A 22,552-nucleotide genomic window follows, 5' to 3' on the forward strand; every position below is an offset into this window, starting at 1 on the left:
AAGATGGCTTCAGGTGTGCCATACGTTTGTCATAAGTAGGACTGTTAGCGCTCTAGTTGTTCTTTAGAACACTCTGGGAAGCTGCAGTAGAACACAAAGGAATCAACTGACAGTCTCTGCCCTTGTTGGATGTACATGTTTTACAGAGAATGTCAGACTTCATTCTCACATGACTGAGAAAGATAATGTGAATTTACAGAAAATATGCTCTCAGTTTAGCTCACCTTTCAAACCTCTGTGGTAAAAGCATGAGAAATAGTTTTCTCTCAAACATGATTCATGATATCCCAGCAGAAGGCTTTTTCACATGGTAAAATCACCTTAGAACACACCACAATTCCTAAAATGAGTATGGTACCATAAACAAATGATTTATAATGTAACTAAAGTCTTAAAACCTTCTATTAACTGCAATGCTTTTTAATGAGGTGCTATCATGTATATTGGTCCCAAGATGGCTGTCAACACTTCTTGGACGAAGTGCTGACAGCCAATCAGATCTCACAATGAGATGTGTGGTTAGGCTCCGCCCAGATATATCTATGATTTTACTTTTGATTTTCTCTGGAACTACTGAACGGATGTACACCATTTAACCAAAAGGCACGGGTGTGAACCAAGGGCTACCTTTTTGCCAAATTTGGTGTAATTCCGTTCAGCAGTTCGGACTGTAGCTGCGACTAACGGTCCCTATGGAAAATTGCATGGGGAAAACACGTTTTGGGACCCCCCTTTTTTCTCGGCCCCCACTTGACGAATCACCCCGAGACTTTCAGGATAGGAGCGGACCGGAGCGGGCCACGAGTTTTGAAAATTTCGCGAAGATTCGTCAACCGGCGCCAAAGTTATTCCAAATAGAATGTTGCGGATTTGCTATGGATAATAGGTCCTAACTATAACTACCTACTGGCGACCGCCAGTAGGTAAAATATATAATATGATTTAATAAAACATGAAAAGGTCAAGAACTTAACATTTAAAGCGTACATCAGCACATTTTAGTCAAACCACTTTTCAGCAATGCTGCTTTTTAAACCGTTGTGAAGCCTAGCACGTGTAAGTATGTGCATTTTTGTTCATTTTAAAATCTGTACAGTCATATTACACATATTTCTTTACTATATTAATTTGTGTTTTGCTAAAAGTGCCTTGTCAGTTTAAAGAGAGAAGTTGCATCTGCCTTAACTGAACAGGCACAGCCGCGGCTTTCAAACAGTACACAAAGAAATGAGCAGTCTAGAGGTGGAGAGAACAGTGCGCTATTTCCAAGTTGCAGGATTCATCATTGTAGGATCGAAGAAAAGAGCTGTGTTAGCAGAGACATTGAATGTTTAACGAGCAGGAGGAAGAGAGTTCGTCTGCAAACATTTGCAACTGAAGTTGGTGCTATGAGGTTTAATTATCTAAGCCCTAATGCACACCAAAAGAAATGTATGTTTAATCGATAAACTAGTTATGCTATTCCTGGCTTGTTGGCAGTGATCTGTAAGATCTTCACCATTTTTAAAAGATTTTTTTTTTTTTTGAAACCACCACTGTAGAGGTGAGAGCTCGTAAACCATGCTTAACCATGTATCATAATTCTGAAATGTCTATCTGGCAGCTTTCCTACACAACATAGGCACATGACCCAACCCCCATTGTTACCCCTGCACCTGATACAAATATGTTTCTAATTATCAGAACGACTCTTTACTCGGTGATGGCCATGGAAAAAAATAAAAGATCTATTTGTTTGTCTTTTTTTCCCACCTCCAACTACTTTCGTAATCCAAGCAGTAGCAGCCCAGATACTCTAAAAACTGATTCTTGTTTTCTAGATTGTATTTCATACAGCGTCCCTTTTTAGAGTACTTTTTTTTTTCTTTGATTGGTCAACCTTTTTTTCTGCAAGCAGCATAAAGTAAATGGCGAAGTTCCAAAATAAATATGGCCGGAACATGTGAACTCATTTTCATTCTCTGGTGGATTCTTGAAAGCTCCAAGATACTTGTGCAGTTTATAGTTTATATACTTAAGCAAAGCCTTAGAGTTTATAATTATAAATTCCACTCGCTGTAGTTTTGAGCCTACAATTGCAGTGAACTTATCACTTTTGGGGAATTTATTGCCATCAATAATAGCAGCCAAATATGTCTAAATATAGTGGTTTAGAGCATTTGCATATTTTATTGTTTTCTCACCCAAAATCCCTTACACTCTTTCCTTTTGGGAGTAATCTCTTTCCTCTTATGCCATGGATTCGAGAAGGTAGGAAAAGTATCTGGAGAAACTGGTGAAGGTTCATCACTTTATGTCCTGCCACAGGATAGAAGAGGAGCAGGAGAGAGTTTGTTCTATACATCTTTTAGGATGTTTGAACCGGTAGCTTATCTTGTGAGGTGGACATAGCTCATTGAAGGTAGAAAGAAGTAATGAAAATTAGACGTAAGTGGAGCATCACGATTTAGACCCCATCCTCACTTGCCACAGAAATGCAATTTTATACATGCAGTTGACATTATATTGACTGTGTGCCTTAACTTTATTAACATGTGTGAAGCATTTAAACGCATTAATTAAATGTATTCACTGTAGAAACACTAAAGTTAGAATGACTATAGGCCTCAGTTGAAATGCATTTTATTTTGCCAGCATGTTTTTCTTGCATGTTTATTATTATGATTTTTGTTAGCTAGAGAAAGATGCACAGTCTGTATTAGAGTGGATAGGGAGGCTTGGAGAGAAATTTGGCAGTGAACGTAGCAGAAACAATGGTTGAAAGAGGCCTTCTGTTCATCATGTACCAGGATGGCAAGATGTTCAAGGGTGAGAACCACATTTTCAGTTCGATGCGATGTTGCAGATGCTCTCAAAAAACAATTTGATGGTTTCCTGGTGGTGTGAATGGAAATTAGCTGTATCTGAATCTCCTGTTACTTTTAAATTGGTGTTCTAGCAGCTAGAGTTAGGAGAGATTCCCTTTAGACTTTGAGAGGTGCAGACCTCTCTGCTTGTCCTATTCTCAATGTGTGAAGGTGTTATGCTAAAGACTTGTTTCCTTTTTCCAAGACTTCTACTGAAGTGTGAACATGTTGACACCATCTATGCTCCTAAATAGCAACCTTTGATAGACAATTCCATATATAAGTTATGCTCAGAAGAGAGAAGGGAAGTGTCTTTATGGAACACCTGTTTGCTTTAATCTGTGTTTATATAATTGTGATTATCGCAATTCGATATGTCATTCTATTGCGCTTTAACCAAATGAGATACTTCAGCTTACCTACTGTACTATTGCATTTATTTAACTTATTATTGGTTTGCATACATGTTGGATTATATGGAAATCCAAATAAAACCCTTTTAATCATAATTAGTGATTCCTGGTCCTTATTGTGAAGTCACATTGGCTTCAAAAGTTAAAATGTATTATTGATGTTTTCTCCCTTTCAGTGCTTCAAGTCGGGTAACAAAGGTCCATACAAGTAACGGGGAAAAACCTTTGCCGACTTTACTGAAAGATAACATTGTGAGGCACAATGCTCTATCATAAGTAATCTGAAAAATAATTTTTTGCATTTTCACCTTCATTTTATGTAATTGTAGACATGTGTATTTACATCATTCAGTCTAGAAAAAATATTTTGCCAGTATTGTTAATTCATTGTGCGCCAGACAATGCACAGATCGCTCACTCCTTGAATGTGTTTTATTCACAGGCTGGACAGTTAACAGATGATCAAATACATCATATTGTGAAAATGACGCGTGATTTCACTCTCCTTTTTTATAAGGTATTAATATTAGTTTGTAAGCTTCATTTTGGGCAAATATCTAAAAACATAATACTCTAGCCAGGGAAACGTTTGCCAGTCCTTTTCTCCATAATCCCTGTTCAGATTTAAAATTCTAGATGGCGATCTTCTGCAAACGTTGAACAACATCACTTTGTTATACAAAGTTAACTCCGTGCTCTGTGCAAAACATGAATATTTTATGAAAATAACAGTATTATGTTTAGGTTTTGAACTCAAAGGCTGTAAATGCAGAATGTGGAGGGGGGAGTACACCACTAGAGGTTCATATCGCTTTGTGGAGAGACATGATAAAAGTACAGAGGACTGATCATGGTGTAAGAGTAAAAGCCACATCTGAAACTAGAATCCAGTGTGTTGTATCAGACCACCTCAAACTCCACCTGCACTGAAACATGTTCAGTTAGTAGTGGATACTAGAGATGCTTTGATAAAGATTTTTTTTAAAGCAAAACATTTTTAGCCCTTTATTTTAAGTCTGCTTGCAATATTTGATATCTCAGTGCAGAGATTAAGTTGCCCTTTTTATCCTGCAAAATACTTTAGGTATGATTTTATTTTACTTCACATTCATGGCTAGCTTAGAGACGTGAGAGGGGTGTAATGTGTGTTTTACTCCTATATGATTCCCAAACTCTTTTTCCCTTCACCAACAACTATATATCATGGTGAATGCTGCTTATCAGTCTAGACTATCCGGTATAAGGTACTATGCTGGGATATTATCAGACATACCAAGTGTGTCATAATGCTGCCTGTGATCGGGGATAGAGGGAAAAATCGTTGGAACCTAAACTCTGAAAAACTCTCTTTCTGTAGAAGCATTGTGGGATAATAACAAAAAAATATAGGAAATATGAAGCTACTTGAAATGATGATGATGATGACGACTTCCAGTAACTCTTCTTATTTCAGTGTCGCAAGACTGGATCTGCCCTTAACAAACATTACAAAGTATACAAGCGACCAAATTGTGGCCAGTGCAATGCTCAGATCGTCGTATGCCGTCTAGGAGAGAATAATAGGATGACTTACTTCTGCCCTCAGTGTCAAAAAGCGAATCCTGAGCTGCTTGATGTTGGGTATGCTTGAGCCATACAAAAATACACTGATATTCCACGAAATGTATTTGACATTCTGAATGTTTTATTAATTATGTACAGAGCTTACAAATCGTTATTACCAATGGCACGTTCTAAGCATGGAGGGACACTAATGTGGATCTGTTATTTTAATATTTTCTTGTAACTTATTTTTGTATTGAAATAACACCTCCTGCAATCATGCAAAAATTAGGTCAAGGATAAACTTACGGAAAATAAAAAAGCGAACCAGATAATATACAGTTGGGGTGAACAGTAATTAATAGTTTTGTATTACTATGTAAATGGATGATTAAGCACTTTTCACCTATGTATGGTCCAATATTTTCAGGGAGGGTTTTGTAGTTCATGCGTCTGGGCGTGTACAGGTATATATCTCTGCAGTGCCTCCCAGTTGTCAAGTCTCTGAAATTCATTCAGAGAATCCATAGACTTGCTTTTCACATGCTGTATGCTACCCAACGTATTCCACATATTCACAGCTATTGTCTGTTTAATTCTGGCCACAGGATGGTCATTTGCCCCCCCTTTGAGATTGTGCCCAAAGCTCATGTTTGTTGTTAGATTCTCCCTTGTTAACCTAATTGAATGTTTATCCCTTACTCCTCTTTAAGACCTAATTCTATTCAAATTGAACGATTTGTGTGTGCATATAGGCTATGTTTCCTGACTCTTGTTGTGCAACCAGACTCTGATTATACCACATTTTCTTGGCAGTCAGTGTTCATGGTTGTAGAGAGGATGTGGTCCAACTCATTGTTCTTTGGCAGTCTTTTAGTTATACGTTGTTGAGTGGATAGTCAAGGGCTCCCTTCCTGGTTTTGGTACCGCTGATTGATTGAAGTCTCCAAGAAACTTGGGGTCGAAGTGTTGAATGGTGGCAGGGGTGATGAGGTCAGATATTTCTTATATAAAATTCTTGTGCCCTCCATGAGGTCTGTAGATGAGACGGACAGAGGATATTTTGCAGGCTGAGAGAGGAAACTGGCAAGAGAGGAGCTCAAAAGACTTGGGTGTGGCCGTATATAAGATGGTGTAGGGCCATGTTTACTTTTGTGTGACTGCGAGTCCACCTTCAGTTTTGTAGGTGTAGGTCTGTGTGCTGCATGCTGTATCCACAGGGAATAAGGATATCTTAAATTTATGTGGGGGAAGGTGTGAACCAGATTTCTGTAATGAAAAGAGGAGATAAGTTGTGGTGTGTGATGGTACCCTGACACAATATATTGCTGAATGTTAGTTCATGAACATGAGTCGCTCTTTAGCTTCGTTGCCCCCCTTATTATTTCTCTGCTGATTACCATTTGGAACACCTCACTGCAGTCTGTAATCTTTCCCTCTGCCTGGAAACTGGCCATGCTAATACCTATTCGGTTCTTAAAAACTATCGCCCCATCTCCCTACTACCAAAACCGGCAAAGGTTCTCGAAAAAATAGTCCAGGAGCAACTCGCCACCTACCTTGAAGCCAACCACCTCCTTCACGACTCTCAGTCTGGCTTCAGACCCGGCTTTAGCATGGAGACCGCACTGTTGGAGGTATCGGAAAATATCCGCGAATGCGTAGACATAGGTGAGGCAGCTATGGTAGTGCTCCTCGACTTGTCTGCGGCATTCGATATGGTCTCCCATGACATCTTGGAAGCGAGACTACTCAGCCTCAGGATCCAGGGCCCCCCTCTATCCCGGTTCAGATCATTCTTAACTAACCTCTCTCAACAAGTCTCCCTGCAGCCTTTTGTCTCCAGTGAAAAGCCGCTGAACTGCGGTGTCCCATAGGGCTCAGCACTTAGCCCTCTACTTTTTAACGTTTACCTATCCCCTTTAGCTAAAACAGTTGAAGCCTGCGGAGTCCGTGCAATCTCATACGCTGACGACACCCAATTGGTGGTCTCATTCACGGACCACTCCAAAGCTACCTTCTCTAATTTTCGACATTGCCTGCGCAACATCTCTTCCTGCATGGCCCTCAACACCCTCAAGCTTAATTCGGATAAAACGGAGGTGATATTCTTTAACCAACCTAGCCCTCCCCCTCCTTCCCTTTGGTGGCCTTTAGAACTGTCCCCACCTCCTGAACCTATGTCATTGGCTAGGAACCTAGGTGTCAGATTCAACTGCCAACTTTCATGTAAAAATCAAATTGACCAAGTATCTGCAGCCTGTTTTGGAAAACTCCACATGATCCGAAAAATATTCCCCTTCCTCCCTCAGGACTCACGCCGGACCGTTATTCATGCACTTCTCACCTCCCATTTAGACTACGCAAATAGTTTGTACGTAGGGGCTCCTGCTTACATGATCAGACGTTTACAGACGGTCCAGAATGTGGCAGTTAGGATGATATACAATATCCCTTACCGCCACTCGATCTCCCCCTACCCGAAGAAGCTGCACTGGCTTCCAGTAGCTAAACGCATCCAATTTGAATCAATGGTCTTAGTCTTTAGAGCACTACGGAATACGGACCCGGCCTATCTGAGAGCTCGACTCAGGCTTGCCCATTCTAACCGCGCTCTTAGATCCAATCACCTGCGCCTCCTCATCCCCCCCTGCTTTTGACGCGCTAGAATGGGCGGCAGAGCCTTTGCGGTGATTGCCGCCAAAACCTGGAATAGCCTACCCCTGGCATTGCGATTGGCTAATTCAGAATCCATCTTCCACCGAGACCTTAAGATTTGGCTCTTCTCCAGCGACTAAAACCAGTGAGACTACTCCTTCCTTTGCCTGTCCAAGCGCCGGGACACCCCCGTTGGGGGTAGCTGCGTGCTATATAAGCTCCTAAAATAAATAATTAATAAATAAGTTGAAGATGGCTCAATGTGGGTGATATGTATTTTGATGAGTGATATATGGACAAGGTTATTGTTAAATGTGTGGGTATAGTGAGTATATTTGTACGGTCTTGGTTTGGGAGTGGGAGTGGGAATGGTGTGTGTAGAGGCATTTGAGAGACGCATGATAACAGGTGTCTTACTGTGGAGGTAGAGGTTCTGGACATAGGCCCTTCAGGTCTGAGCAGTGACCTTGTCTTGGCCACCAAGGTTGGGGACACCCTTGGGGTTAAGTCCTTTGAAGGCTGTGGAGAGTGTGGAGATGCAGTGATGTTACATCCTGTTGAGATGGATGCTGGGAGTTAAGAAGTGAGTTAAAAGAGGGTGTGACTCCATATAGTGAGGATTATATACTACACCTGTTTTGGTCATGGGCGCAGGTGTGTCGGTTCATGAACCGAGACGTGCATAAGAATTCAGTTATGGCACACTTCTATGATATAGGTTGCTTCTTCCTGCTGACCCACCATTTTTTTATTGCTCAATTTGTTTGGAGAAAAGCAAGGTATAATATGAATAAATCCTATATCATCTAGTCAGGACTATATAATATAATTACAGAAATGGAACATTTTATGCTTCCACCATAATCTTTGTGTGATTTTGGTTTATCTTATCTTATTCTATTTACCAAAGACACAAAAATCATGTACCCTGATGCAGGCAGTGCTTCGCTGACAAAATACTTAAACGGCATACAGAACAAACATGCAGGCCTACTGCAGTGAGGCTACATTTGTACCCCAAATGCGATCTAGCAATTATACCACACCTCATAGAATATTCTAGCTTTTAATCTTCGTATAAATGCCAGGTGCCATAGGTGGAAAATGTTGTCTAATGTGCTAGTATCATCGTAAATTTACTATACAAAGATTTCTAATGACCAGCATCCGAAGATTCTTGTTCTCCACAGACCAGTTGTTCAGATTTCCTTGCTCTACTCAAAATGAGAACTTTACAGCATGAAGATAACCCTTTTGAATGGTTAGGTATCACCAGCAGCACGGTACTCTTGTTGTGAGTCTGACTACAGGGCGTGCCTCTGCCTGTCTGTTAGGCGTATTAGTGAATACCACTGAGGGCATTAGTACATGCCCTTCACACAAAAAACTGGCAAGTACGGCTGATTTAATTGCCATTGTATTACATGCTGTCAGTTGTCTAAGACCCTGAAGTATAGGGATAAGATCGCAAGGGAAAAAGAAACCATGCAAGGGGCAGAATGAGATTAGGTCGTGAAGGAAGCCCCAGACCCTCAGTTGCCTAACCACAAGGGCTGAAATATGTTGACAAAAATCAGAATTGACTCCAAATCCTCTTCAAACACCCGGAATAAGAATTTTAATAATAGAAAAGCCACCCGAAGATAAAGGGATACCGGGGTATCCAATAAGTATTTTTATCTGTATGAACGCCGACCCTTTCAGAAAAAGTATCCAAAGTGCTCCCTGGAATATGGTCGAGCCCACCTTGGTTCATGAGGACTAAGATGAGATTCGATGATGAAGCTTAACACCAACATGGTGTGTGAGGGTCTAACAAAGAAAGCTTTCTAAGTCTTAGCCTATAAGGCTTGAGTTTTTCTGGGGATGTGACCGAGTACTTAGGGCTATAGGTTATTCTTTTGTCAATTGAATCATCTTTCCATGTCACATTCTATATCTGAGATTTGTTATATAGCTCTCCAATTTTCCTGGGGTGAACACTGACATTCTCTTCACTCGCCGTGCTTGGGATTGAAGTAGATGGCACAAAAAGATGCTACGAGGTTAGTAAATGGAAATTATCTATTGGTACAAGCCTGGATAATAATGTGCTCTAGCTGATGTTCTGAGAAGGATTTCCATCACCCTCCTTTTACAATCAACATGGTAAGTAACATTCTCCTGAAACTCACATTCATAGATCATTGGTACTTAAAGCAGATCTTACACCTAATACCCTTACAATTGTTTGTGAAACTAGCTGTGATTGTATTAAGGAAGCAGAGGCTGGGGTATAATAAGAAGACACAACCCCCCACTGCATAATAAAGGTAAACAATAATACTTTTTTTTTTTTTACATTTCTGAAGGAGAGACCTGTCGAAACCGACATGGCAAAACACTAACATCTGTAGATATTTACTAAAAAATGTGCCTTGGTATGTCTCAATAAAACTGTGCATCCTGTATTTGTGTTATTTCATACCCAGTCGGTCAATATCTTTATTTTGGCCTAAAAGGCCATAAAAGAGAAAGATAAATTCAAAATATATAAAAACAATTAAAAATACAGAACATATAAAAGACAGAAAAAAGATCTGACTATATCACAGTAAAACCAGGATAAAATATGTTATACACAGCATTATGGGGACACTTTTATTTCTGTTTTAACCACCACATAGACATCAGATACCTTGAGACTGCAAAGACCATGGACTGACTTCTGAGTATTCTAAGGGTGATGCTATAATTCCTCAGACCCAAATTATGGCAGATTGCCAAAATCCACTTATTCCTTGGACGGTGATAGACTGGACAAAACTGAATCACATATTCAACCACTTCGATCAAGGCAAAAAGGGCATGTTTCGTCAGACTCAGTTCCCAGACCTCCATACAGTGGTGAAGGTTTAAATTGTGAAGATCCCTAAACGGAGCTTTAAGTACAGGGTTCTGGCATGGGGGGGGGGGGGGGGGGTTCCACCCCATCTAAAAATGATTCAGAGCTGTAGTCAATTTTGAACTCCGAGAAAGAGGCCGTGAAGGAGACCATACTAGAGTTACTCGCAGTATTTTCATCCACGTTTTGCCAATAGGCTTTTTTCACTGCCTTTTTGGAGACAAGTGGTCAGTTGGTGGTGAACAGAGATTGCCAAAACCAATCTGTCTCAACCAATCTCAGGAAATCTTACTGGACCCCAACTGCCCCCTTATTGCTTCCAAGGCTGTTAAAGGTTTCAGCCCCACTGCGTCATTAACTCTCTTTAATCCACGATCTAGTCGGAACGGATATAGGGGGGGGCTCTTGCTGTGAGTTTGTTTAAGCCCCGCAGAAAATGATTTCCTGCTACTTCAAGGGTCCTAGCGTCACAAACATCACCTAATTCAGCACCTTACAATGCAGCCCCCAGTGATTGGCATCTAAAAATCTCTAGGGCTGGGGTAATTGGTCAGTATGCGGATGTGCTCTGGGACCTCAGAATACCCCCACAGTATTGCTCAAGCTTAATTTTTCGCTTCTGAACATGGAATGACCAGTCAAAGTGAGCCAATAAGGTTGCCCCCTAGTAATCAAACACACTCCAAATGTTCACCATTGAGAGTGGGATTTAAGTGTGTTGTGGGGCAGGGATTAAAGACCATGCATTTAGTCTTACCAAGGTTGATTTCAAGGCCATACTGTCTGCAGAAGACCCCAAAGCCACCCAAGAGCTTTTGAATGCCCATGGGAGATTTGGATAGCAAAAGGGTGTCATCCGCAAACAGAGGCCGGACTTGCACCCCGGTTAGAGATGGAACATCACCCTGACACTTCTCCAGATGTGAAACTAAACTATTAATATAAAGGAGGAAGAGGGTTGGAGCCAGCACGCACCTCTACCCCCTCTCCCCCCCAGATCAGTCATTTCACCCTTGGGTCCACATCTGACCTCTGCAAAGTTATTGGTATGTAACGTAATGGCAACTTTTAAAATTATTTCATACTGAATACTTGAGGAAGCTAATCTTTTCGGCAGATGTTCTCCCTTTGACAGTGGTTGCCTTACAAGAATGAGGTGTGAATGAATGGAAGGAATTCTTTTGAGCTGAATTTGTTACACAAACTTTTGATTCTAGCAGCATGTACTTCATATGTGTCTGAAGAAGGCTTAAAAGTGATGCTGCCGCGTTCATAAGGATGCTTAGCCAGTACCTCCCTTTACAAATATCCATGAAATGTTTTTGCTGTTTTCCAGCAAATTACCAACAAGAAACAGTTTAATTGGTTGGGCATATGGCAGCGGATCAAACAGCGAACATGTGGCTAAAAGCAGCGAAGAAGAGTGGGCATGTGCCCTCTGCACTTTGATAAACGTGCCTTCTGCCAAAGTCTGTGATGCTTGTACATCTCCACGTCCGCAAGGTAAATAGGTCCTTTTCATATTGGAAGTATCATCTAATGTGTGTTTGGGGCTTCGATTTAGCAGGTCCAGTTGTCTTTCTCTCTTTTTTTTTTTTTTATTGGACTGGAAAAACTGGATTTCCCACAATCTCGTTGTAACCTGCATCTGTAAAGCATATTACAGAATAGAGATTAAGACATTGTAATAAAGAACAGTGCATCCAGCTGTTCCTACCTATTGAAACAAGTTTTCTATTCTGTTCCCTGCCTCGCAGTTCATCCCCAAAGGTTCATCTGAAGAATCCCAAACATGAATATAGGTCCACTGTAGAGGACACCTAGTCATTATATGAAAACTTTAAGGTTATGCTGGAGGTACCACCATCCTGTCATGTTTCTTATATAATGACCTTGTAATGTAAAAGACTTCTCTGTAAAATATATATGTATGTATGTATGTATTTGGGATACTGCTTTTTGCCATTGGAGTGACAGCCCGAATCGGATTGGGATCCCTACCAGCAAATCAGGTTGTCAGTGGCTGCAAATAATGCCAATTTGGCCTTTGTTGCCCGCAGTGCGAGGGCAAATCATATGTAGCCAAGAAAGCCGATTGGTGATATTTCCATAAGGATATAGAGGATAAATGAGAAACTTCCAACATTTCTTTGGAGAGCTTAATCAGTGGCAATATGCTGGGATACATTGTATAGAGTATTCACTAATATCTGGCAAGATTGTAGGTTTCCCCTAACCTGAAGAGGCTAAAGACATGTTGGCAATGAAGGTTATATAGAATGAGATATTCAACACTATGCGAAGTATGAAAACCAGGAAAGTTGAAAACCATGTTGAGGGTGTATTGAAAACGTATCTCCTTTTATGAATATGGTATGTAATTATGCATTATACAACAGGCTGCTGAGATATCTTTGCGTTTTGGTACAATAGCTTTACGTTTATGAAGATGCTAGCTGTCAACATACCTTTTTGTTTAGGTTTGAATGTTGGCCTAGCACTCCCCAATAAATGAACACCTGCCTCAACTGGAGATACTGGCTATGATGACAGATTCTACCTACACTAAATATACAGGGGTAGAGTGGTGGGGACCCTGTCAGAGGACACTTGTTCCACTATCAGATCAGGGCTGGGGTGTGGATATTTTTTTCACGTACTTAATCATAGCATGAGATGTTACAGACATCTACTTGTTCTAATAATCTGCTGTTCCTGTTTAGTGCCATGCAGATAGGTAACATAATTAATTATGTTAAGATTCTCATAATACTGGTCTATTATGCCAGCTATCATATTAAGTGCAGACCTTAACTTTAGTATTTGGGTTTACTGCTATTTCCTCACAAAAGGAAGGTGCAAGTCTTTCTTGTTGAAATCCTCTATCCCTATCTGAGACTCCCTCCTAGCTAAAACATCAATTATTGAAAACGTGAATATGGCGATCCACTCGTGTACTCTACCTGCAAGCCAGTGCTTGTATCCAACTCTGGTAAAGGCCACTTAAGGCTGATAAAAGGAGGCTAGTGGAACTGTACCATTGCTTCCCTGTTCAAATCCCATTCACTGACACTTTGGTCTATTTTTGTTATCGCAACCTTCATCTTAGGTTCTTTTATTTCTTTTTATAGAATGCAAACCGTTCTCTTGGTGGCGCTGTAGGAGTGAAAGATGATGAGAAAAGAGCTAGTTTAAAAACCATGGCAAGCACACCTTTGAAGTCTCTTAAAAGTATTCTCTCCACTTTTTTGCTTTTTTCCAGCAGTGATGCAATTTTTGTAGGGGAAATTCAAATTTAGTTTATTATGTCTCCCAGTCATCTATAGCCTACGGGGTTGGAAGGTGGCACCACAGCAATCAGGATTTGGCCACAAGATGTTTACCTTTATTAAATTTATTAGCAACTATTAACACTTTATGTTGTGCTTTAAGTGAATTACAATTCAGAGAAAAGAACAGTAGAAAGGAAATAATGCATACTTATGGAGCTTCAAAATCATCTATATGTGCAAGGTGCTTCTGAAGTATACACACAGCTGAGCATCTGGAAAGCCACGGCTAGGATTGGGCAAAGAATTACTGACAACGCTGCTTGACATTTATGATTTGTTGCCCTGGCCATTAATGGGCCAAAAGGCAGGATTTTGTCACCCAACCATGGTGTTGACTGTTTCTGGGGTGCCAAAGTATAATGTGAAGCTTGTCCTCCCATGAATAATGGCAGTGATTCAGCGGAAGCAGTGTACATTTTATAATCATTCCCTTTATCCCTAATTTATTATAATCAGGAACTTTTCTATAACCATGAGGTTTGGGCCCATATAAACTCAATAACCACTTACATATATCAGATCCTCTGATAGATCTTTGGTAGAGCTAATAGGACCTCGATAATAAGAGACTGATGGTATTTCCCTCATGAGGACCTGTAATGAAGGGAAAGCCTGTCCAACAATAGTAATCACAATATACATTCTGTCCAATAACTCACTAATGAAGACAAACGCTGAATACTTATCAAGTCACTTTTATCTAAATATTTCAAAATACGAATGGTCCATACACAAGTGCATAATCATAAATTCAATGATATTTCAATACTACAGGTGAGTTCACAACAAGGAAATACCGTTCTTTGACAAATACATCATATAATCAATAACAACATTGAGAGGGGAGAGAGAGAGAAACAAAAGAAAATAATCCTTGCGAATTCAGTATGCAATTCAGTATTTCATACGAACCTAGATCAGAGAAAACTAATGCACAGCATGCAATAGTCAGAAATAGCTAACCCTTCGGCCGAAAAGGTACAGCTTGAGCAAGATAACCAGCTGATGAAGTACAAATAATCAAGATAGTCTCGCTAAGGATTTGCAAGTATAATAGCCAACCAGAGTAGCATAGAGATTTCAGCAGCAAAGGCTCTCTTCTCACAGAAACAGCTCCTACCAATTATTTTCTCACAGTAATAATTCTACCCCAAATGTTAAAGTTCTATCCCTCTAAAGTTGCAATTTTACGGTTTCACGCGATTCCACTGGTCGAATTTGTGAGGAGATCGTCTCAGTCAGTTCATCTGGATTTTCTCTGTTAAAGTTCTTTGTTAGAAATTAATGTCATCATCGCTCTTTGGAAGCAAGTTGAAAATTTGATAACTTCATGTCCTCACGCTTGCTTCCACATCAGCTTGCAACATTAGTTGACACAATTATTCATAGAAAGAAATACTGTAACTGAAGGAAGGAAATCCTAGTGATAAACTAAGCACAACTAAACAAATAAATCAGCTTTTTAGAAATAATCAAAGACAAAGTACATTCTTCTGTGGCCTACGTTACGGAAAAGGAAAATTACACTAGCTAGGTTTGAGGCCTTCATAGAGAAAATACAATTTTTCTGAGGAAATAAAACACACGCATTAATATTTTAGAAACCAAAAGAAACACATAATGAAATAGGAATTAAAGATTCCTTATTCTAATTAAATCCATTAGTATAATCTAAATTTCCCAATAACCAAACTATTAATAAGATTTGTTTTTCTGTTGTTATGAAGATAGGATAAGAAATCACAAAACATTTTTCTGTACTCGTTTCACATTATTACTATTTCATATTTCTACATGCATAATCCTAAATACATATTTATTTCTCTCTCTAATAGCTTTGTAAGAACACTTCATAGAATTATCAATGTTTTCAACATTATAAACATTGCAGCTTCTATTTTACTAAACAAGTTCTGCCTTTTTTGCACATTTGTGTCTTCGAATATTTTCATGTACATAAATGTTAAAAATCACACCATTAATCATTATTTTTGTTGATAACACCTTTATGAGCAGATTTGATCAAGCGGGATTATTTCTCAAAAATCATGCTTCATCAGCAGCTTTCTAAAAGAGACATTAGAGTCCATCTAAAAGAGGTTCCTTTGGTATATGGTCTTCAGCCCATGGCAGCACCAGCTCAATATTGCCTTGGATGGGCCTCTCATGCCTCATTTTCTGATGGAATACTCTGAGCACCATTCTTATTTGATGCTCATGGAACAATACATGTATTGCTGATCCAGAAAAAACTACTGATCTTCAAGATCCCTTAGATCATTAACGGCATGGGCAGGTGGCACTTGGATAGAGGAATTGTGAGAAGTTGGCCTAGTATATGCTGTCCACTAATTAAAGTGGGCCCCCTGTAGCAGTCCAAACAACTCTTATGTTGATTTAAGAGGTCAAAGATAAACTTAGAAAGCTATCCAAGTGGTAGCTTTGGAGAGCAGCCTTTAGGCTTAGTCTTGAAGGAATGTTAAGCAGCTTGTTTTACCAGAATGCAACGTTATTGTATTGGTTAACTGAAAGGAGAACCACACAGTAGTTCTAGAAATATGTATTTATTATTATAACACACTCTAAATACATCACAGTATCTGCTACGTGCAGATAAACACAAAGTACACAATACTGTAGCACCGAAACAATCGCAAGTAGCACTAATGCACAGTTTGCTCAGGGGGAGACCAAACTATATACTAAAATAGTGGTATAAGAACCACGACTCGAGTCAAGACAGTGTCTAGAGGTTGTAGATTCGCTGGGACCCCAAGGAACCACCCAAGGTGAGTAAGGAGGGACCCCACGGAGGACAGATTTAGTGTGAGAAAATGACAGTCTGCTACTTACAATTTAGAGGGAGAGTCGCAGTTGCAATTTTAAAGTTTAAGGACCCTTCCCAGTGGATTACGAGGAAGCCCTTTGTATCATAGCAGGTTGAAGAGCTACCCCACCCATGGATACCGTAGTACCAGAGTTACCTATGCCAGGGAAGCCGGGTGCATAGGGCTGTAGTGGTGTAGGAAACCACCATTGATCTCAAGGAAGAACTTCAACGAAAGGCCACTGTGGGAAAGAAGAAAAGTGTCAGTTGGAATCCAAAGGTGGATTCATGTTGAAGAGTACCTGAAAGCAAAGGGGACAGAGTCTGGGTCACTCAAGAGTGACCATGGGCTCGGTAGACTAATGCCCACCGATGTCAGGTGCTTCAAGTGTGATGATGGAGACCTTGACTCTACAGCTGGAGGGCCCAGGAGATGTCGAGGACGACCAGGAGCAAGATACGAGCTGTTCCACAAAGTATGTCGCGTGCTATGGGATCCGTGTCTGGCGGAAGCACCAACAAGCCTTGGCAGCGGCAACCCACGAAGAAGGTCAAGGAAGGTTACGCTCTGGTCCAGCAAGGACCAGAGGACTCACCCTAGCAAGGGGAGTCAGGGCAGGCCTGAAGCAACCAGGAGAACCCAGGAAAAGCAGTGTCAACCCCCCAAGAGAACCCACAGAGGCTGGAGGCACAGGAGTCGCGAGTGGACCTCAAGCAGATTTACAAAGCAACTGCCCACGGAGCACTCAGTGCGAGGAGGCCGAAGTTCTTTGGTGGAAATGTGTTCTGAGTTTGGGGCTATTCGTAGCCCAATGCACTTGTTCGGGAAGTACCTACAAGCATATGCACTTGCAAAAGTACGCTGTGCACAGGAGTTTGGGTTATGCGGTCCCCACAAGGGATACTGGACTCAGACTTGGTGAGAGGGCAGCTCGATCTCAAAGAACATAGGAAGGCACCTCCTGTGTTGCTGGAGCCTTCGGAGTCCGCAGGAGCTCAGGATCAGCAGACCGGTTAGTTGCGTTAAAGTGCCAGCAAATGCAGAGGAGTGACTCCTTCACCCCAATTGGATTCTGTATGGTGCACGGGCACAACAATGCTTTAGACGGAGAGGGAGATGAGGTCGGGCCCAGATGAAGTCCAGAGTGTCCAGACGGTCGAAGGTCAGTGGTGTCTTGTTCGGAATCTTGTCTACGTCGAATCTAGGGTCCTACAGCCAGGTAAGCCCTTTTGTACCCACGGGAGAGAGTTTGACAGATTCAGGGGACCCTCCCGGGAGAGGGTCAGGACAGTGGGGAGGATACTCCCCTGTCCTTTGTCCAGTTTGGCGCCAGAGCAGGAGCCAACGAGTCACAGGACTGGTTTGAACTGGACTATGCACAGGGACACCAAATGTGCCCCTCATGCAGGCTTTCAGTTGGTGGCAAGCGCACCCACCCTGGCCTGATACACTAAATCCTGTCTGGGAGGTGGTCACACCTCCCTGTGACAGGATGCCTATTGTTCTGCCTTCCCCTGCTCAAGCTTGCAGCAGGAGGGCAAAAATGTGTCTCTGGTCAGCAGCAATCCTTTTAGGCTGCCTGGGACTAGAAGGCTGGTACCGGGAACACCTCACAAAGCTAGTTTCTGAGGGGTGGAATCATACCTCCCACACCGGTTACCGGTGCAGAGGTATGATTCCACAATGTTTGATGCCAAACACGATAGGGTTACTTTCAGCCGTTTTAGAGTTGGTCATTAAGCGGTCACATAATGCCACTCTATTTGTCGTAAATGGCTGCAGCACTAACAACCCGGGAGAATGGACTCCGTAGGCTGTGGGGTGTTCTGCTCATGCAGTGGCACCCTCTCACTTAGAACCAAGCACCCTGCCTTCAGGATTGTCAAGGCCTGGTATAGGGGTGACTTATAAGTTTTAAGTGTAGTGACCCTTAGATATAGTAAACCAATATCTTAAGTGGTGCATGCACCAACTTACACAGGCTTCAATAGCAAGCCTGTAGATCCATTTTCCATGGCCTCTCATGGGTGGTATAATACATGCTTCAACCCATGGGAGTACTCTGAGGTACCTACGCCCTGGGTACATGGGTACCATATACTAGGAAATGACGAGGTACCCCCGTATCCAATCTGGAGTGTACCTAAGTACATGGCATAACATTTTAGGGAGAAAGTAGATGGACTGGGGTCCTGATTAGCAGGATCCCAGTCAGACTAGTCAAAAACCAGCAAAACACCAGGCAAAAAGTGGGGGTACCCATTCAGTCAGATCCCACCTTCCTACAGGAATGTACAGAGAAACAATGCCTATTCGAACATCACAACGCCCATTCCAGATGGAAACAGGAATGGAGGACTGTAACAAAATAGTCACCAAAGGAGGGCCCACAGAGACTAATCAAAGCTGATTCTGTCAAAAAATGTGATTGAGGTGTGTTAAAAAGGTACCCAGAAAAGTACACACTTTGCGCTTGGTGAATTCAAGCCTCATTTATCATTTGAATATATCGCTTTGAACAGAGTGTTGACGATCAGTTACCCAAAAGGACTTAGCATTCATGACGTCGGCCAGGAGGCACCACCATTATCTGGGGACACTGGCACACAAATTACAAAAAAAAACCATTCAATTAACTCGCCCCACAACTACATAGAGGTACAAATTTTATTAAAAACCGACTGGATTCTCTGGATCACGAAAAGTTTGTAGGTCCTTCTCATTAATGGACGTTACAGATGCAGATTCAGTCATGACCACCATCTTTACAATGAGCACTCAAGAGAAACACAAAATGTCATATCAGTGCTCTTCGTGCAGATATATCTTCGGGGGATCCCATTGGGGAGGGTGGAGCAAAGAACTTTGGAATGATGGAAACATTTCTGCTGCACAGAGTGATCGTCACCAGACAAACCTCTGCTCAACTTTGTGGTCAACTAGATATAAAATAAAATATTGAATAAGCAACAACAAAACTCGTTCAGTTACTAAATGCTCAACAATACCAACAAGAAAGAGAAACCAGCATTGGTAATGCATCGGTTTTGCATATGTAATGAATAAAGCACTGTTTTTTTTATCAATTATCGTCCAGGAGAAGGAAAGAGCTTCCTGACAAATAACACAGGAGTGGAGATGAAGTGGCTCAGCAGCCAGAGCAGCTGACTCGAGAGCTGGGGATCCGGGTTCCAGTTTCTGCAGCAGCAACATCCTGTGATTCTTTGCAAATCACTTAATGTCCCTGGTGATAAATTGTTATATAAATATGCTGCAAGAGTAAAAAGCAAAAAGAGGCAAAACTGCATGAAAACATAGCTCCACCAACAGTATTTCGGCGATGGCAAACTGATTAGCAGATAAGGAACAAGCCTTTGTAAATGCAGGAAAATATGCTACAGCAATAGAAATGGAGGAAAAGTAAGTAGCACGCACAGGAACCAATGAGAAGCCAGGAAAGAGAGGAGGGGGGATCGAAACCCCCTTTAAGTTTATATTAAAAACAATAGATGTCTCAAGCACAGAGCAAGCGCTTTGCAGGCAAAACCTAAAAACTATAGAGAAAGTACAGTACAATAACAATACATTGAAAAAAGGATAACTGATGAGTGCCTGTTACAGACAGCCTTGCTGTACAGTGGAGTTTCTGAGAATCCAAATCAAAGGGAATCCAAGTGTCTATTACATATAGCTTTCACATAAGTTCAATGGTAAGAAAGCTTCTGTCGACTCATCCAGGTGCCAGCAATACTTGGCATAACACATCCCTTCCTGGTTCAAGGCCCCTGTCCACAGTGGAGGAACTGGTGGGAGCATGCATAAGAACAGTCCCAGTTAGCCAATGCCCTGCAATCTTTGAAAGAATCACAATCTAGAACAGAAGTGATTGAAGTATATGCTAACTGGTTTAAGTGAACATCTAGACTTCTACAGGTGGTTGTGCTGTGCTCCATTATGACAACACGCAGACTTTAGCAACAGAAAATCAACCCTGGCAAGAACAGGGAACCAGATATGACCCGAGGTGTGTGTAGTCTACCACGTAAGATTAAAAACAAGTTTCCTATTTTTCCATAAAAAGTAGCAATCACAATTACTTCCTCATCAAACACTGACGTAACAAACGTCGGAATCTGAGCTGAAATACAAATCACTTAGTAATGGAAATTGAAAAGGGGTACACACAGTCGTCATATCGAGAACGCATCTAAGAATTGCCAATAATTAGTGAAGCAACTAATCCTGGTTTATTACAAGAAAAGAAACGCCCTGACACCCTCCACCTCAACACCTAACAACAGGTTTGCAAATTGATACCTTCAAAAGGCCCGCTCTCTAGGAAACCTGCAAGCCTACTAGTAGAGACTGCTACCCAGAGTAGGGGATCACAAGGCAAAAGTAGTATCTGCCGTCAGGACAGTCAGACTTGTGGTGACTTGATCTTTCAGAATTTGGATGCTACATTTCACCATTATTCTAAATTTTACCTCCCATTTGTCCTTATTGGTAATATTCGGTTCTAAATTTAACCTACAACTTTGCTACCATGAGTATGGTTTCCAATGCCAATTTTTTCATACCTTCTCTTTTGATTTTCTATATAAGTACATTTTAGGTTATATTTTCTCGTTTTTACCTTGATCCTTTGTTTTTCAATATTGATAATCTATAAAATATGTTTTAGGGCATGATGTGATGCCAAACAGGCACTGTGATTGAGATATTTGTCATCATTTCACTGGGACTTTTTTTTTTTTTAATTCTTAAGAGGAGTGGAGGAGAATATTTTGGCAAAGAACAAAAATGCTAGGCAGATTTAAAAACTCCTTGTTAAAGGCGTGAAAGTAATGTATGAAATATGTAAACAGTCAAATGTATCCCTCTTTCTATGGCTATATATTGTCCATGACATGCATTCATAACCAGTGTGATCATATACTTTACCACTGCAGATCTTTAAGTAGATGTCAATGATCTCTCTTCTTTCAATTTTTAGTTACAAAAATCGAGAACTCTGAGGACTCCAGTAGCAGTTTAATCAAGTACCCTTGTAATAGTTTTGGGAAACTTCAACCAGAAGTTAAACTGAACAGGAGGGCTGCATTTGGATACACTACCTTGGTGCTGACAGACTTCAGTGGTACACCTCAGAAGCCATCTCCGTCGTCTCCTCCTCCTAATGGCTCTCAAAGAAGAAGCCCCTTCAGTAATGTGCAGAACACCCAGAGCTTTTTGGCAAACAGTGGACAAACAAACCCATTGAGCATGGTGAACACTTCAGCTGCCCCTTCTAAGTGGAATGACTTCAGCCCACCGTTTAAGAAGATAAAAACTGATCATGTATCTCCAGATCATATAAGCACTGGCACCAGTACATCACCAAATAGGTATGCTTTTTGAAATATTAAACTTAACTGCTGAATAAATAATAATTGTATCTAATTCAGTAATATGAAAATCCATACTTGATGTGTAGGGCTTCTTAGCAATATGGGTACTTTTTCTTTAATGATACATTACCGTTCAGACTCAGTGTCCTGAGGTGTAGCATTATTTTTCTAGGTGCTCAACGGTTATGCTAGCCAGCAAGGTAACTCATCTCCGACAGCTTACAGAAATAAATGCTGAATACTAGTGGGATGACGGGCTTCGTGGCGTGGGACGAGATCTCATTCACTTAACCCTGTGCATGCATGCCCACAATTTATTTTATAGATTCGTTGCATAGTTGCCTTGTAATACATTTCTCTATTGACTCACTTGCTTTATCAAAAGGGAATTCTGAAGTTTTGTAATTTGCTCAGTTAAAAGTGTTTACCTTCTCTTCATTTAGTGTCTATGAATAATGAATGAGATTCTCTGTGCTCGTCATTCTGTCTTAATGTGTAATGAACTACATGGAATAAAATGCTGTTTCAATATAAACTTGTAAAATGCCATGCTTCTGAAAGCGACTTCCAACCCCAGGTTTTGCAGCGTGAATCTTTCTGAATTCACTATGCTGTGCATTATTCCGCCATCTAGTGGTTGGGTCCGGAATTGTAGTATT

General features: G+C 41.0%; 1 protein-coding gene across 3 annotated transcripts in view; it reads left to right on the plus strand.

The window, feature by feature from the left end:
• Positions 1 to 22,552, plus strand: part of NEIL3 (nei like DNA glycosylase 3) — a 133,806-nt gene that overhangs the window by 63,421 nt on the left and 47,833 nt on the right. For all 3 annotated transcript variants that reach the window (XM_085641871.1, XM_085641873.1, XM_085641872.1), the window contains 4 exons: positions 3,702 to 3,776; positions 4,713 to 4,879; positions 11,680 to 11,846; positions 21,500 to 21,890. In XM_085641871.1, the coding sequence (XP_085497997.1) occupies positions 3,702 to 3,776; positions 4,713 to 4,879; positions 11,680 to 11,846; positions 21,500 to 21,890 (800 nt within the window). The remainder of the gene's footprint in view (positions 1 to 3,701; positions 3,777 to 4,712; positions 4,880 to 11,679; positions 11,847 to 21,499; positions 21,891 to 22,552) is intronic.

This window comes from Triturus cristatus, chromosome 2_2, assembly GCF_964204655.1.
Source record: "Triturus cristatus chromosome 2_2, aTriCri1.1, whole genome shotgun sequence".
Lineage (NCBI taxonomy): Eukaryota > Metazoa > Chordata > Amphibia > Caudata > Salamandridae > Triturus > Triturus cristatus.